Source organism: Coturnix japonica, chromosome 1 (assembly GCF_054131305.1).
Source record: "Coturnix japonica strain WE chromosome 1, WE-NBRP24, whole genome shotgun sequence".
Lineage (NCBI taxonomy): Eukaryota > Metazoa > Chordata > Aves > Galliformes > Phasianidae > Coturnix > Coturnix japonica.
In genome coordinates, this window is record NC_140663.1 from 26,856,708 (window position 1) to 26,872,263 (window position 15,556).

The 15,556-nt window shown below is 35.5% G+C and overlaps 1 protein-coding gene across 7 annotated transcripts in view; it reads right to left on the reverse strand.

The window, feature by feature from the left end:
* Positions 1-15,556, reverse strand: part of ADAMTS20 (ADAM metallopeptidase with thrombospondin type 1 motif 20) — a 78,748-nt gene that overhangs the window by 36,588 nt on the left and 26,604 nt on the right. For 3 of the 7 annotated variants that reach the window (XR_014942182.1, XM_085536336.1, XM_085536363.1), the window contains exons 10-19: positions 15,075-15,216; positions 13,594-13,698; positions 7,631-7,776; positions 6,409-6,590; positions 6,175-6,311; positions 4,923-5,040; positions 2,662-2,814; positions 1,488-1,654; positions 1,246-1,375; positions 212-338 (exon numbers count right to left, since the gene is read on the reverse strand). Coding sequence is in view for 6 of the 7 variants with exons in the window: in XM_085536336.1 (XP_085392462.1) it covers positions 212-338; positions 1,246-1,375; positions 1,488-1,654; positions 2,662-2,814; positions 4,923-5,040; positions 6,175-6,311; positions 6,409-6,590; positions 7,631-7,776; positions 13,594-13,698; positions 15,075-15,216 (1,407 nt within the window). In the remaining variant the exon portion in view is untranslated. Of the gene's footprint in view, positions 1-211; positions 339-1,245; positions 1,376-1,487; positions 1,655-2,661; positions 2,815-4,922; positions 5,041-6,174; positions 6,312-6,408; positions 6,591-7,630; positions 7,777-13,593; positions 13,699-15,074; positions 15,217-15,556 lie in introns of those variants that run through there. The other 4 variants (XM_032443192.2, XM_085536343.1, XM_085536350.1 and 1 more) reach the window with 4 other exon arrangements.

The following is a 15,556-nucleotide window of genomic DNA, read 5'->3' on the forward strand; positions in this document are numbered from 1 at the left end:
CAGAACTGTAGGCCTTTGTATATATATATAAATAGATTTTAAATATACATATATATAAATAGATTTAAGAAAGGAGAGAAAGATTAGAGAAGGGATGGATGAGGGAAGGAGAGGGAGTGATGGAAGGAAGAATAAGGCAGTCAATTACTTTGTTTAAACCTCTATCAATAAAAGTAAGACCACAGTATTTCAATTAGTGAGGAACCTCTACCTTAATTCACACTCTGTATTACACTCTTCAGACACATCTGGAACAGGAGCTATATGTTCACATCTTTGATCAGACACTACCACATGATCACTTTTACGTATGCATGTCATTCTTCTTCTTCTAATACCTTGAAAGGAAGAACAGTGAAAAGTAGGATGAAATTAGAGAGCCTTTTTGCAATAATAGATATCATTCACCATTTAGGAATTTAGCTGAGTTACCCCATTAGTATTAATCTTTGTATACAGCAAATCCTGCTGAAACACACATCTCTGTGCGGCTGGCTACCTTCCTGGTAATCACATTCACCACTGTGTTACCTAAGAGGTCATGATCCTTTCTTCAAGGAAGCAGAAAGTTTGAGCACAAAGTATCTAAAAGACCTGAAGTCTTTCAGGTTGGAGAAGTACCACAGTTGGCAGATGTAATGGCTCTCTAGCACACAAGTATGCCTTTAGCCTGAAATTGGCAGAAATTCACCATCTATCTAAAGTAGCTGCTAATAGGAGTATCTATAAGAAAAAAAAAAATCTGAGCATATGCACTTCATAGGTACTCTTCATACATATTGTGGCTCTATTTTTAGGCTGCAATAGCATATGGAATATTGGTTTAAAATTATATTTCCAAATAGCTCCGTTCAAAGTAGAAGATAACCAGAACGCAGAAATACATACGAAAAATACTAGACAAACCAGTCAGTCACCATCTGGAAGCACTATAACAGATGCTTAATATATCTTAGTAGACATGCAATTATAAGGGATGCGCTAGACTTGATTCAACTATTTTCTATGAACCACTCCCACAGTTAAAAAGGGAGGGAACACAAACATGATTCTGGGTATAGAATTATATCAAAAAGAAGAAAAGTGAAGCCATTCTGCCCTTAAATGCAATTTGCACCTAAAGTTTACTGAAAATGCTGAGTTTCTTCCTTACAAGCAGACATGACAAAATCTGAGTACATAAGACTAGTCCCTTCCTAAATGCAATCAGCTCTTCGGATCCGATGACAGAAGAATTCACAATACCTTGGCACATCCTGCTGCAGTCCTGCCAGGGCCCATAGGGATCCCACGTAAACAGATCAATTCTGTCTTCTATTGGAATATTGAATGAATAACGCACATCAGGGTTGTATAAATTCCCTACACACAAAACCTTAATTGAGATAAAATAACTGTTTTTCAGTAAATTTGAGCATGACATAAGATTACGAACACAATGACCACATAGCCAATTTTTGAATTCAAGAAAAAAGGTAAACATTCACCTGTAAGGTTAACTCTTCTTCAATCCTATCAGTGCTGTTAATTCGTTCTACTGTATTGTTTGAACCATTGTACTCAAAAATTGCTCCGTGTATGTTGATTTCTCTTTTTGACATGCTTACAACAAAATTTCCATTCAAGATGAAATTCCCACGAATATCAGATAACGCTGTAAGCAAAATAAAATACTTAAGTAAACCTTCTATTTGATTAGAAGTTTCTTTCTATCAAAACTTCCAAAAGTACATCTCTGCAACAACACAGCTTTGTTTTAGTCTACATGTAAGACTTTAAAGTTATATTAATCATTTTCTAATGCATTAATTCAATCCCAACCATTAGCAGCTTTCATTTGAGCAGTTGTCATTTCTTTGCAATAACACATTTAATAATATTTGTTCTGCTGAAAGCTGAGTACAGACACACTTTAAATTTAGTTAGGTTTAGATTAGTTTAGTTAGGTACTGAAGAAGAGAACAAACATCATTCATACTTCTGTCCTATTCTACAGTGCACATTCTTGCACTTGTTGGAGCAGTTTTTAGTTAAGTAGCTATTAAAAGTAAATTCTAAAGTAAAAAAATAAAAAGGGAATTATTATGCATTCAGAGTAATAATAACCATCTTATTATAATAGCAAAGATGAATAGTGAAGTAAACAATAAAACAATGGAAAAGGTAAGAAAGAATCTATGCATCAGTATACTCTCGGGCACTTCAGAGGTAACATGATTACTGTGAAATAAAAAGGTCTTTGGTACCATTCATTTGTGATTCCTTTGTTTCTTTCACATACTCGCAAATCTATAAATTCATCAAAATACCATCTTTACACTCAGAGAAGATGAAAACATAGAAACAAACATGAGAAATCTGGTAAGTTTTCTGACTGTTTCATTTCTAAAAATGTTTTCAATATTTATGAACTCAAATGTCTGTGTTACTCTTTAGGTGGCTCAGGGTGATTTAATTATTATGGCCACAACATACTGAAAGATTGACAAAATCATACAGTGTGCTGTAACTTGTCTTCTCTGACAAGTGAGACATTTAGGAATCAGAAACCTACCATCATCGCATTTTTATTAAAATTAGCACCTACTGAAAGAGTCAGGCAAGTGGTGATACAATGTAACCACATATTTGTTCTAAAGACTTTATAGAGCTTCGAACAACCTGTGTCTAGAGCAGGAAAACTATCATCTGTCAGTATCATACGCTGGAGGTTTTTACCAAGGTAGTTGTCATCTTCTGGTTTCCCTGAGTAGCTGTGCTGCCGAATATCAATGTTTGTTGCTCCTTTGGGAATCTTTACGACAATGTTGTAGCCTGCAATGTAATTATTCACAAATTAACCACAGATAAAATACTCAGATGCTACAAATATGAGTGTATGTTCAACTAGTTTTATTCAACAAATCCTATCATGCACCAGTAATCATGACTCCTCAATACCCTTGTGTTTTCAGGATGGAAATACGAATATCTCTATGTACCTTTGTTCTTTAAGCCAGTTGAATTGAATTTTTATTTTCAAAACTCAAAAGGCAGCTAAAATTCATTCCTGTGTTCAGAAATGTGAATTCTATTCTTTGACAATAGCACGAGTTCACCTAGAGAGCAGCTGAGCACATCAGATGAGACTCAGGAAACATCTATTTTTCAGATCAGCAACAGCTTTGTCCATAAGTATAGGCTAAAAAAAAAAAGTAGTTTCTCACAGATGCTAATTACAAATTCAAAAGGATCACCATGACTAAGAACAACTGAATATGGCAAACATATGAAAGAAGGAAGAAAAACATGCAAACTTTGCTAACTTTTCCACTTGTTTTGCTGTGTTTCAAAGTCTTGTCTGTATTGAACTTCAGTTAGTCGACTCACCTCCATGGGTAGCAAATTAAATGGGAATAGCCTTTTGAGTTTCTTACTTCACTAACTTCCCAGTACTTTTAACCTAACAAAACCACGCCATTCACTTAAAAGGAGCATTTAAACTGATCACAGGCCCATCAAATTTACCAGATGGGGGCAGCACTGCAACTGCATGATTTGCTACACGATCTGGATAAAAACAGCCCTTGGTCACTGTTCTAGAGTTACTGGGAAGAAAAACAAAACAAAAAACAAACCCCCCCCCCCACAAAAAAAGGCTCTCATCTCTCACACTGAAAACCTTGTGGAATACAGAAGACAAAATACGTGAGGAAACTACAAATAGAATTGCCTAGCATGTTCTCAAGGATAAACAGGACGCTATGTCACATACTAAGGTGGTGAGAAAGACAGATTTCCAGGAAATCCTCAGAAGCTCTAGACCACTGCAATTATAATAACAAGCATAATGATTATGCACACAAAGTTAGATGACCACTTTCTAAACTGTGTGTTAAGCAAATTAACATTTCATCACGGTGAATTTCTTACGATTGTTTCATTGTCATTTAAACACTTAATGACAACATTGTGACTGTCCTCATAACGATATGAATACAGGCTTGTACCACAAGCTGCTTTTGCCTTATTACAAATTCTTCCTCAGTAAAATGGCTTGTGACAGTATGGAATGGCACTAGTTACAGTTAAAAGACTAACTGAACAGACTTTGGCAAAAAAATGCACAAAATGAAAATTGTATTTACTTTGTGGAATTAATTTCAGTTAGAAGTAAATAAGTCTAACATGACAAAGCAGGTAAACAACACAGTGACAATCTCTACCATAGCTGAATGAATGGTAGCTTCAATATACTATTTATTTGTATCACATGTATTTGTGATGTAATATGTGTGACACTTGTAGTGATGGAAAACAAAAAACTACATTCTTTTTCTTTACTGTTTTGACCACATATTCAGAAATCCAGTCTCTAATAACAATAGCTGTTTGCATCGTCTTCCAGCGTCTCTAAATAGACAGAAGAAAAGTTATGTGTATTTGTACAGGAGGAGTAGTATCCCTCCTTTAAGCTTTCTGATACTTTTTTGCATGGCGCAAGGCCTCTGCCTGGAAAGAAATAAATAAATCCAGCATGTGCTAAATATGCTTTCCCTGCTGACCAGTAACTCCTTTTTCCACTGAAGATCCTATTTGGCAGCTCTTCAAGTGTCATTTCATTTGCCTGTGGTCTCCTTCAACCACTGAAACCGCATGAAGAGGCTTTTTGGAATTTGATATGAAATCAGAGATTACTTATGTTTTTTCCTCTAACTACTGAACTGTTCTTTTCACCATAGCACAGATAGACTTTTCATTTGAATGGGACACACTGCGGTGCTTTCCTGTTCATCCTTGAAAGAGGACGTATGAGTGAAAATTGGGGATAATTTTTGTTAGCAGAGGCTGAAAAGACTGCACACTGAAATCCCACTTCTTCAAACACACAGTTTCTAAACCACATTGAAATGTACATTAAGATTTTAAAAATAAAAACATACCGTAACGAGCACGGTTGAAAGTACCTGCAAGTGTCTTACATGAAGAATTATCACCACCACAGATTCCACATTTGTCTCGCCTTGCCTTGGAATTCAAAACATGATCACAGCCTGCTTGCTACAAGAAATACAATGCTGTGTCATTCAGCCCAGTGGAAAACAGTGAAAACACACAATGTTAGCTTCCCACTCCCCAAAAACATTTTCATTCACTGTTTCTATCTAGTATTCCTTGGCAATTAACGAAAATCCTTCTTACATTGTAGTATACTGTGATGTATGGGAAAAACTATAGTTCTTGATTATACGTTCTTAATACAACAATTTAACTTAATATGTCAAGAACTGTACAAAGCTACCTAAAAATACTTAAAGATTTTGTATAAAAAAATCAACATGGTACATAGACTAAGGCATATTTACATAAAGTCTTGGAATTCTAAAATGACTATGCACGCATCCATGAATATCAATTCGATTCAAGTCTGTCACGACTGCAAAACGAGAGAGAGAATACATGTAGACTAGCACAGGAATGCTTCTTGTTCACAGATGTTTACTTAAACCTCCTTGCTTTTTTTTTTTCCTCCCACAGTCATAAACAGGACTGCTCTCTAGCATTTTCTCTTCCATTTTGATATTCATCCAAATAAAAAGCTACATTTTCTCCTCATTTTGAATTTAGCCAGTTTCACTGAAATCAGCAAATCTACTTAGGAAGGACAAAAAAAGTCTTGAACTTTTTATAATACATCAGTTTGTTATTTTCTAACAAAATCTGGTGGGCATTTCCATAACTTCTATTAAGCATGTTTAAATGGTCCCTTTCCAGGGTCTTTTCACCCTGACTTTGCAGTGAAATCATAAATATGTAATCTATCTACCCTTGCATTTTCCGACTTCTTCACTTCTTTGATAACAGCAATATGATAGCAATAAACACACAGTATGATTTTGTCCTCTCTTTACACCAATTTCAGATCAGTTTCCCTCTGCTCTCTCAGACAATAACAACGCATCAGGCTTAATGAGGAAAGACTGTGGGTATTCAGATTCAGCTGTATATGCTTTGCTTAATTGCCTCAATCTCCAGATCTTAATTTGGTAGGGATTAAAATCAACTTAAGTAAATTCAAAACATCTGGTTTTACATATTTTTCAATAATGGTTATTTTGATGTATATTTATATAATATATATTCTACAAGCTGTTAAAACTGATTGTAATAATTAGTAAGTTTAGATTTAAATACCCTGCACAAGCCTTGAACACAAAGGTCATTGGTTTCTGCTCCACAGGGAGTACCATCAGCAACTCTGTCCTTCAGCTGATAGTAGGAAGTTGTTCCAGAAACTCGGCAAAAAAGTTTACAGCGATCTTTCATTGCAACTGGAAAGAAAATCCAACAGGTTTCTTGTCTGTTTTATTACTTCAGTTAAAGAAACATTTGCATTTTATTAATTGAAAAAAATGTGTAGTTACTTACTACCACTGTATTTTGGAAGCCATCGAACAGCAGATGTAAGACCATTGATGTTAAAATGCTTGCCATCAAATTCAGAGCACTGTTGCTCCCGGAAATCTTTTTTGCCCTTTGGACATGAATCAGTATTACAGGAACGAAATTTCATCCTGCGGCCAACACAGTACTTTCCTCCATTTCTTGGTCTAATAAAAACAGATAAATGTAAAATGTTGTTCCCGGTTTTCTGAAATTCCTGCTTTCCATGAAAGAAGCAGTATTTCCTCTGTAATTTTAAATTATTATGTTAAAGAGTGACAAAGATAGAATACAAAATTAGGAGCAGATATGCTCTTTTATGTACTATTAATTTCAGTTTCAGTTTGAGGATCAGAAGATCTAAAACATGAAAACAATTTCATTTACTCTTAAGTCTAATGTACATTTCCTAACTCATAAATCCTGTTACACAATACTTCCATACTAGCAGGTTCTTGAAAAAATAATCAACAGCATATTAGTAGCATCAGCTACTACAGACTGACAGAGGCCTATTTAATCATGATCTAGTCTGCTGCCTCTTAATCATCATGGAAAATAAAATAAGCTGGGGTGATTCCACTGAGGTTTATTTATCCTTCTGATAATATCAAGATAGCATTACTTTCTAAGAAAAGCCAATAGACAAAATTGCAACTCCTGTTCTGTAGAAGTTAAGGGTAGAGGTCTCTCTGACTTTTGTTACAGGGAATGAAATACACATGGATTATACAGTCAATGGAAGTTTCTTACTATAATGTAAACTGTAATTGATCCTGCTGTAATCAGCATTGCTTCTGAACATTAGTGGTGGTAGTTATGAAAGAGTCTTAAAACCAAGCAAACAAATTGTTTAACTAAAAAGATTCCTAGGCAGTGTATCCATGTTTGTTTTGCAACTTCTGGTCCATATCTCAATGTTTAAGAAAACCCTCAGTATATAAAGCTAGAAAACAAGACTCTAAACCAAAGTGAGTCTTCATCAGTATCTATAAAAGTGAATGATTTAGTTGAAGAAAAAGTACTCTAGAAGTTCTAAGCAGTCTGAAGTCTCTGGACTCATTCTTCTTTTCAGACATGGCTAAAACACAGTTACTGGTGCTTTGAATGAATTCATGAAACCACAATGCCTTCGTATTATGTTGAACTAAACCATTATATCATAATTCCTTCATTGTGCTCTAATGAAGAACAACAAACAACATACTCTGGTCTGTTACAGAGCCTGGTGGTGCTCTTGATTCCACCTCCACAAGTTCTTGAACATGAGCTATACGGTCCCCATGGTCCCCACTCTCCATCAACAGGACGCGTCTCCATTTCTCTGCTCACACAAATTCCATGGCGGCAGTGCTGCACAGTTGACAAACAAAATAAGATTTCTAAGTTAAGCAAAAAGTTACAATATATACTAGGCACAGAATGAAGTAAATTGACTTCAGCCATCCTCTGAAGCATCAAAGGCTACTCACAACTAAACACCAGATGAACTACACAGAGTCAGCACTCAAAAGAGAAAATTCCATATTATAGATGACTGACTGCAAACTCAGGATTAGACTGATGATCCAATCTGTTGACAGAAGGGTCTCTCACAGCCACATGGACAGTGGCTTACTCCATCATTCTCTGCAGTACATACATGGATCAGTCACTAGAATCATCAAAACAGATACTATCAACTCAACTGCTTGTTATCTATGAAGCTTAGGCTTTGCATTTTCACTTTCTGTGGCACAGAACAGCTTGGTATTATCTCACAGTCTCAAAGGTTTTTGTCCAACTAAACACTCTAGCATATAGAAATAATTCAAGAACCTCTGATACACAGAAAATAAAACAATCCAAGAATTCCAACCCTTTTAGAAATTGATTAAAATGTTGTATATAGTTTCTCAAGAGTTATTCTAACATGAGCATTTTTTCTGACTGTTCTTTGGGATGGACTCCCTGAGCTAGGAGGAGGTGATCTTTGAATACTAAACAGATTTCTTTGGCCTATCTTCCTTCTTGGGCCTTATTGCATAGTAGGTCCTTGAAGAAGTCAAAATCTGCTCTCCTGTTGTGAACTGCTACTCAGCCTCCTCTCTACCACCTCACGGCCACCGCAGCCAAAACTGCCTTTGACCTTCAAATGTACAACTAGTCTTTCACTGTTAGTATGAGGTACAGCAGAGCACATCTCCTTCCTTGATCACTTGGAGAAGGAAGTTATCAAAGCATGCCAGAAACCTCCCAGATCACTTACGCCCTGCTGTTCCATCCCAACAGATAACAGTGTAGTTGAAGTCGCCCATCAAGACCAAGGCCTAGTTCTCCAAACAAGACTTTGTTAAATAATCAGTTTCTCCATTATGAATTATGCCCAAACAATCCAATTTGGTAACAAAATTCTCTGCCTGTATAGCCATTGGTCATGCTGACTCTAGAGTACTGCCTATGTATTTTAAGCCCTGAAAGTCTTCCTCTGAGAATATGATAAATCAAGGTGATTTAAAGCTCAAAGCAAGCACAGAACCGAAGCAAGACCTATCTTGCTATAAAAGCCATTTAAATGTTTCAGCAAACTGGCCAGATCACTAACTTGATGCAAAGACTAACACTGTAACTCAGCAAGTAAAATAATGGCATCGTTTTGGCGTAATGTCAGTTTTTATTACTTTTACTTTTTTTCCAGATGCCTTTAGGATTCCTTTGTACCTCAAAGTTCTAGTACCTTTAGGAGGTAAACTAGCTACTAACATAAAAGATATGGATGCAGTTCATGAAAACCGAAGGTAAACATGAGGAAACATTAAGATCTTGCATATCCAAGAACTGTCATTAACATCTTATGAATTTTTTTTTTTTACAACTATAGGCTGAGTATTCTAAATCTCACATCACAAAATTTATACTGCATCCAAACATCTAAATATGATACTAGGATCTAGAGTTTAAATTCTTTTTTCCTTTCACAAAAACATTCACAGCAGCTTGAAGGGAGAACTCAGGAAAAGACAGAGTTGTAAAATGAAATGTTATACCCACAACAGCATTGTTCTAATCTATAAAAATGCAAAGCATATGTTCACATCTGGGATTTTAATAGCTTATTCAACTAACTTGTCTCAGCTATTATTCTGCTGCTGCATTCCTACAGAAGCAACATGATGAAGTCACAGTAGAAAACTCAGGCACCACACGCATTCCAGATGTTCCTCAGTGCTCGCTTGAATCAAACCCAAACCCAACCCAGATCCACATGCAATTATTACATCCTCAGAGATGAGAGAGAGGGTCAGCAGTTCAAAGTTTGGGATCAATAGATCTACAGGTACCCAGATTCGTATTTCCTAACTGCCTACTTACACCAGGCAGTTTGACTTGTAAGTATGGATTAAACAGTGATTTGATAAACTGATTTCAAGTACTGCCAATGTATCTCACAACTTACTGTACTTGCTAAGATTCCTGGAAAGCAAATTTGAAAGAAATTATTGAACTGTTGTCAGGCTATGCTAAACTTAACTGAATCAAGAGTAACAGATACATGTAGAAGAGCATGTTACACAGTGATACTAGTTATTCAGCATATAATCCAGTGAGCAAGGACTAGATAAGAACATCCACTCAGATTAATGAAAAAGTTAAAAAAAACTCTGAACTACTATTTCTGGCTGTATTTATCTCTTTGGAGTGTTCCCATTTATCACCTTGAAATAAATGTTTTCCATGTCATCTGCTACAAATGAATCTATGGAAACCTGCTGCTGCAATTTAGATCTATGTCTGATGTGCTTCTTCCTACAATACATGCACATCTTACAGCCTTGACATGTCTGCTTTCAGAGAAAAGGTCAAGAACAGAATCAGGCAAACCAGACCACATCAAGAAGTGAGGTCTAGATCACAGAATAACAATAAAACAGAGTGGTTAGTAAAATGAATATGTAACTCAGAAGATATTGAGTTGCAACTAACTAAAGTTGTACCTACAGCATCTCAGGTCTCTGTAGTACTGATTCTCAGAGAAGTCTACACCTATTATTCAGATAACATCAAATATTGTAAAGTATATACAATTTTAATCTTTTTTTTCCCTCAACATTTTCACCCTTGTTTTTGTTTGATCCTTAAAAAAAAATGTACTCTGTTTTTACAGCTCAAAAGATCCTCCACTACTTCCCAGATGGCTAACATATCTTCTCATCACCGTGATTAAAATCCACCTGAATTTTTCATACTTACTTTACACATACATAAATGTACAATGAATTACTCTTTTCGATTTATTACCTACATTTTATTGCACTCTTGAAGAACTCAAGCAATACCATGATTTCAAAGGAAATCAATATATCAGCAGAAACCAGCAATGGCAGAACAGCAAATATACCTCAGAATCAGAGACTGGCACTTCGTTTACTGATCAAAATAATCTCTTCTTGGTCTGCATTCACAAATTTAAGTGTCTTTCTCCTCATGTGGCTATAAGGGGCTCAGGACAAAATCTAAATTCATTCTATAGCTATTATGTGTGTTTATAGAGACACAAAATCAACATACCATCTATATCTGCAGTGAATAGAAGTAATAAACTTTCTCTCACTCATAAATATTGGGCATACTCTTTCCAAGAGGACCAAAGTTTGTATCATGTGAATTCCTTCTTGTTAGTAAAAAGATTCTTCCAGACCACCCTGAAATTTGTTGTCTCGTTGTTATATAAATGGCAAACCGCCAATACGAACAGGGACAGTGGGTCAGAAGACTTATCTAGATGAAAAGATCTTCATAAAAGAGGTGACTGCCAAATCAGTTTCACTCTATCGAGGACATCAAAAACTTTGGGTAAGAATCAAATATCTACTGGCTATCCTCCTAAGAGAAGGTAGGTTGAAAACGATGGAATCATAGAATAACCTGAGAGGAAGGGATGGATGACCATTGAGTCCAACTGGCTCCACATGGGACCACTCAAAATCAAACCCTATGTCTGAAAGAGTTGTCCAAAATGGTCTTTGAACTCCAGCAGCTCAGTGCAACCCTCACTGCCATCCTCACTGCCATGGGTAGCCTGTTCCAGACCCGACCATCCTCTAGTGAAGAATATTTCCCTAACTCTTAACCTAACTCTCCTCTGATGCAGCTCCATGCTGTTCCCTCTGGGACTTCTAACTGTCAACAGAGAACAGAGTTTAGCATCACTAAAGCTGCAAATGCCTTAAATACAACTCTTTGAATGCATCACAACAGAAGTGCTGCAAGCACAAAACATAAATATATTTAGCATGCTAGCATATACTAGTTACATTAACTCATCACCATGGCTTATTCCCATTAAAATCAAAGAAAAGGAGCAGTACCTTATACAAGAAGATACGACAATTTGTCAGATTAATGGCTGCTCTTTCTTGCATCTTTTCAGAGGTAATGACGGTAATTAGCTTTTCAATTTCTAGAGAATACTGTTTGGTTTCACTGCAACGATTGCATATAGTAGGCTTTTGAATTCTTGTACAAAAGAAGTGTTATGCTGCTGGCAAATTTCAGTCAACTGAATTCAAGGTTACATATAACGTTTATACAAATGATGAACTTCCTTTCTGATCTGATTGAAATGTGTTAAATGTTACATCATAAGATGTAATCATGCAAAGCTTGATTCAAATATTTTTTCCTAATTTTGCAAGAGAAACAGAAGCCATTTGCAAGACATTGTTTACCCATTAAATTGCTATTCCTTAAGGCAGTATTTTCAGAGTCCTCACTTTCACGCATTATGAAATACAAAAATAAAAGAAAAAAAAGCAATCCTTGAAGATTAAAAGTTATTGGGGGAAATTTAATAACATAATAATAACATAAAAGCTTATTCCATATGGAAATTAAACCATATCTGAACCTATAAAACTATTAAAAGATAAAAATACAAGTTTTCCCTCAGCCCCTGTAGCTGGCTAAGCACACTACCACTTAAAACACCTTAGAGTAACAAACCTGCCAAACATAAGATAATCTTATCACTGTCATATTTGAACATGTCAGAATCTCTGAAATACTTATTTTCACAGGCATCTGATGGGTGAGAAAATAGTTCTGTTTGCTAGTGGTCAATTGAGACATGGAGAAGCCATAAGATTAGATCAGCAAAGAACTCAAATGTTTTTCTTCTGCTCACGTCTCTAGCTACATGCAAATCCAACACCAAAACCCTCACATCCTTGCTATTAACACTGACTTCAACTAACATCCATTCATACTTCTGTCTCTATCAAGATATTTTAAGTGCTTTGTGCAAGGTATTTTAAGTGCTGTAGGTTATGTACTCAGAAGATGCAGAACAAAATCTGCATTCAAAAAAAAAAAAAAAGCAAAACACAACCTGCCAGATGAGGAAACAGTGAGCTGCCCTGTCATTCTCTAAAACAAGTTATGAAATAAAGCAACATGCAGGGTTTAGGGAGCCCAGTTTCCACTTCTTCCTTTTTATATTAAAAATATGTAATCCATACCTCACATAAGTAGGGTGTAAGTGCAAGAGAAATTGTGGTTTTCAGCCCTGAATAAATCCAAATATGTTGAATTATATTACAGTAGGCCAGAGAGACTACAAGTGTGAGTTACGTGTGGTGAAGGTACTTGATGGAGTAGATGAAGAGCTACTGATACTTTCACATTTTGTCTGAAGCAGATAGAATACACAAATATCTTCTGAAACCAGGAGTCTGATTCAAAGTTTTTTTCAAAAGAATTGTACTCCTACATTTAATTCACTCACACTTAAATAGTTCTAGCTCAGTGGAACAGCATCAGTAACACAAACTGGAGAATATGCTTTTAGAACTGCATGCTTTTCAGGAAATTCATCTTTGTTGCACTACTACAAATAGCTTTTTTGAATTATCTAAAGTTTTCAAACAGCAGAAGAGAAGATGGCAACTTTCACCTGAGGTCTTCTGCCTACTTTTTACCAATACGACACCCATAGGCTATTACCATTAATTTGAACAGATATGTCATAACAGTACAAGACTAAAAGAAACTTTGTAGGTCAAGTCAGGTAGATACTACTTAAGCAATCATTGCACTGCAGTAGTAGTACTGCCACACAGCAAGCACTGACCTTTCTTATCTACATCAGTGACCTTGCCATATCCGAGCTCTCAGAAACAAATGAAGGCTTACCATTCCCACACCGCAAACCGTCCCATCAGCCAAAGGCATGTGCTGAGTACGACATCCCTTGTGAACTCCCTCTGTGCTCGTGCACCATAAGCGCTTGCATTGTTTCTGAACAGAGAATAAATTACCTTTATTGTACTTGTACACTACTTTAGACATCAACTGGCATATCTGCATTGTTTTTCTCACACTACATGGGTTTAATTTTTGCTATTATTTTGTACAGACAACTCCCTCCCTCACGCCTCCAAAAATCAATTTTGCCCAACACTGGGCAGGACCATGGAATAGTTGAAGCAGATCTTATTAGAAATAATACATTACTTTAGATCTTCTAATTCAGTACATAATTTAGTAAAAAGGCATGTAAGATTATGGTCAGTATAATGCAATATGGTTGGAGTATAACACCCAGATAAAGACACTAGCTGGAATTTTTTTTGAAAACACACTGACTAGAAACTTAAGAAAAAAACCTTTTCAGAATTTTAAAGAGATTTTTTATGGACAAATAACCTCTATGGATTAAAAAAGTCTCAAAGCAACCTTCAGTAACACCATCTTCAGGACAATGAATTCCTCTTTACTTTTCTATAATATTCCCATAGACTGTCTCTTCTTAAACAGTACTTTACTGCATCAACAGTTCCACTTCATTCACTTTAAATTTGATCTTAAATTCTCTCCTCTAAACAGTTCTAACAAGCTGTGTAATACAAATATAGGTATTTGACAAGTTGACATCTTGACAGTAACAACTGAGGTCATACTGCTACATTTGTTATTGTACCTTCTACATTGCCTTCTGAAATACTTCTATATACTCAATTCTGTACATTATTTCCTTTTCAGATATCAATTTTGCTTTAAAGAATATTTGGTTCATAACATGAAACATACACTCTAAAAGGCAGAGAAATATCTGACAGAAATCTCTATCAGACAGAAATATCTATCTCAGAAATATCTGACAGAAATATCTATCAGACAGAAATATCTATCTCAGAAATATCTGAAAGAAATCTGAGCTTTGGATCAAACATTTGGAAAAAGTATTAGAATTAATATACTAATTTTAAAGTTATAAATTTGTAAAACCAGTCAAAGCAGATAAGAAATCCGCTAATGTTATATGGTGGCTATAATGTGAAAGCATTTATTAAAAGTGTTGAAATCATTCTACTTCAGTAGTTGCAGTAAGTTTTAATTTATTCAACTTTGATCTTTTAAAGGAATTATATTTACACTCACAGATGTACAAATCAAAATTAATTCATCCTGATTTTAATCCTATGTATTTCTATAAAGCAGAGCAGCAAGGCTTTCAACTGAACTCTTTCCCCTTTTAAGAAGAGAATCTGAACTTTGACATACTACAAGATAAAATGCTTACAAAAATGGACTGACTGAGATTTCATTTCTAAGCCTACATCTCAGTAATTTTTAGTACCTATTAAGCAGCAGTCTCTGCATTGTTCACTCACCAGATAGGGACACACTTGCGACCCAGTGCCAAACATAAGCTCACACTGCTTATTGACATCATACATTAATCCAGGCAGCTGAGAAGAAAGACCATAAATTCTTCCACTCGGTTTATCTAGGAGGCATTCACCATAACCAGTGCTGTTGTGAAAACAGGAAAAAAGTGTGAATTAATCACTGTTCTGACCTATTAAGATCATATTAAGGAGTTCTTTAATAACCAATGTCACGATGTTTTAGAAAAGTACGGTCTTAGTTTTATGTTTTGATTATCACTTCACTGAAGTCATGGAACTACTCATCCTCCGAATAGTTACATACCTGTAATTTCTGGGGGATTTAGGCCCTCCAAGTCAGTGGTTAAAGTCAATGACAATATTAAAGTGGCATTTAGCAATAATTTTAACACTTTTCTGAATGACTCAAAATTGAAAAAGAAAAAATATATATATATTATACTGAATATATTATTATTATACTG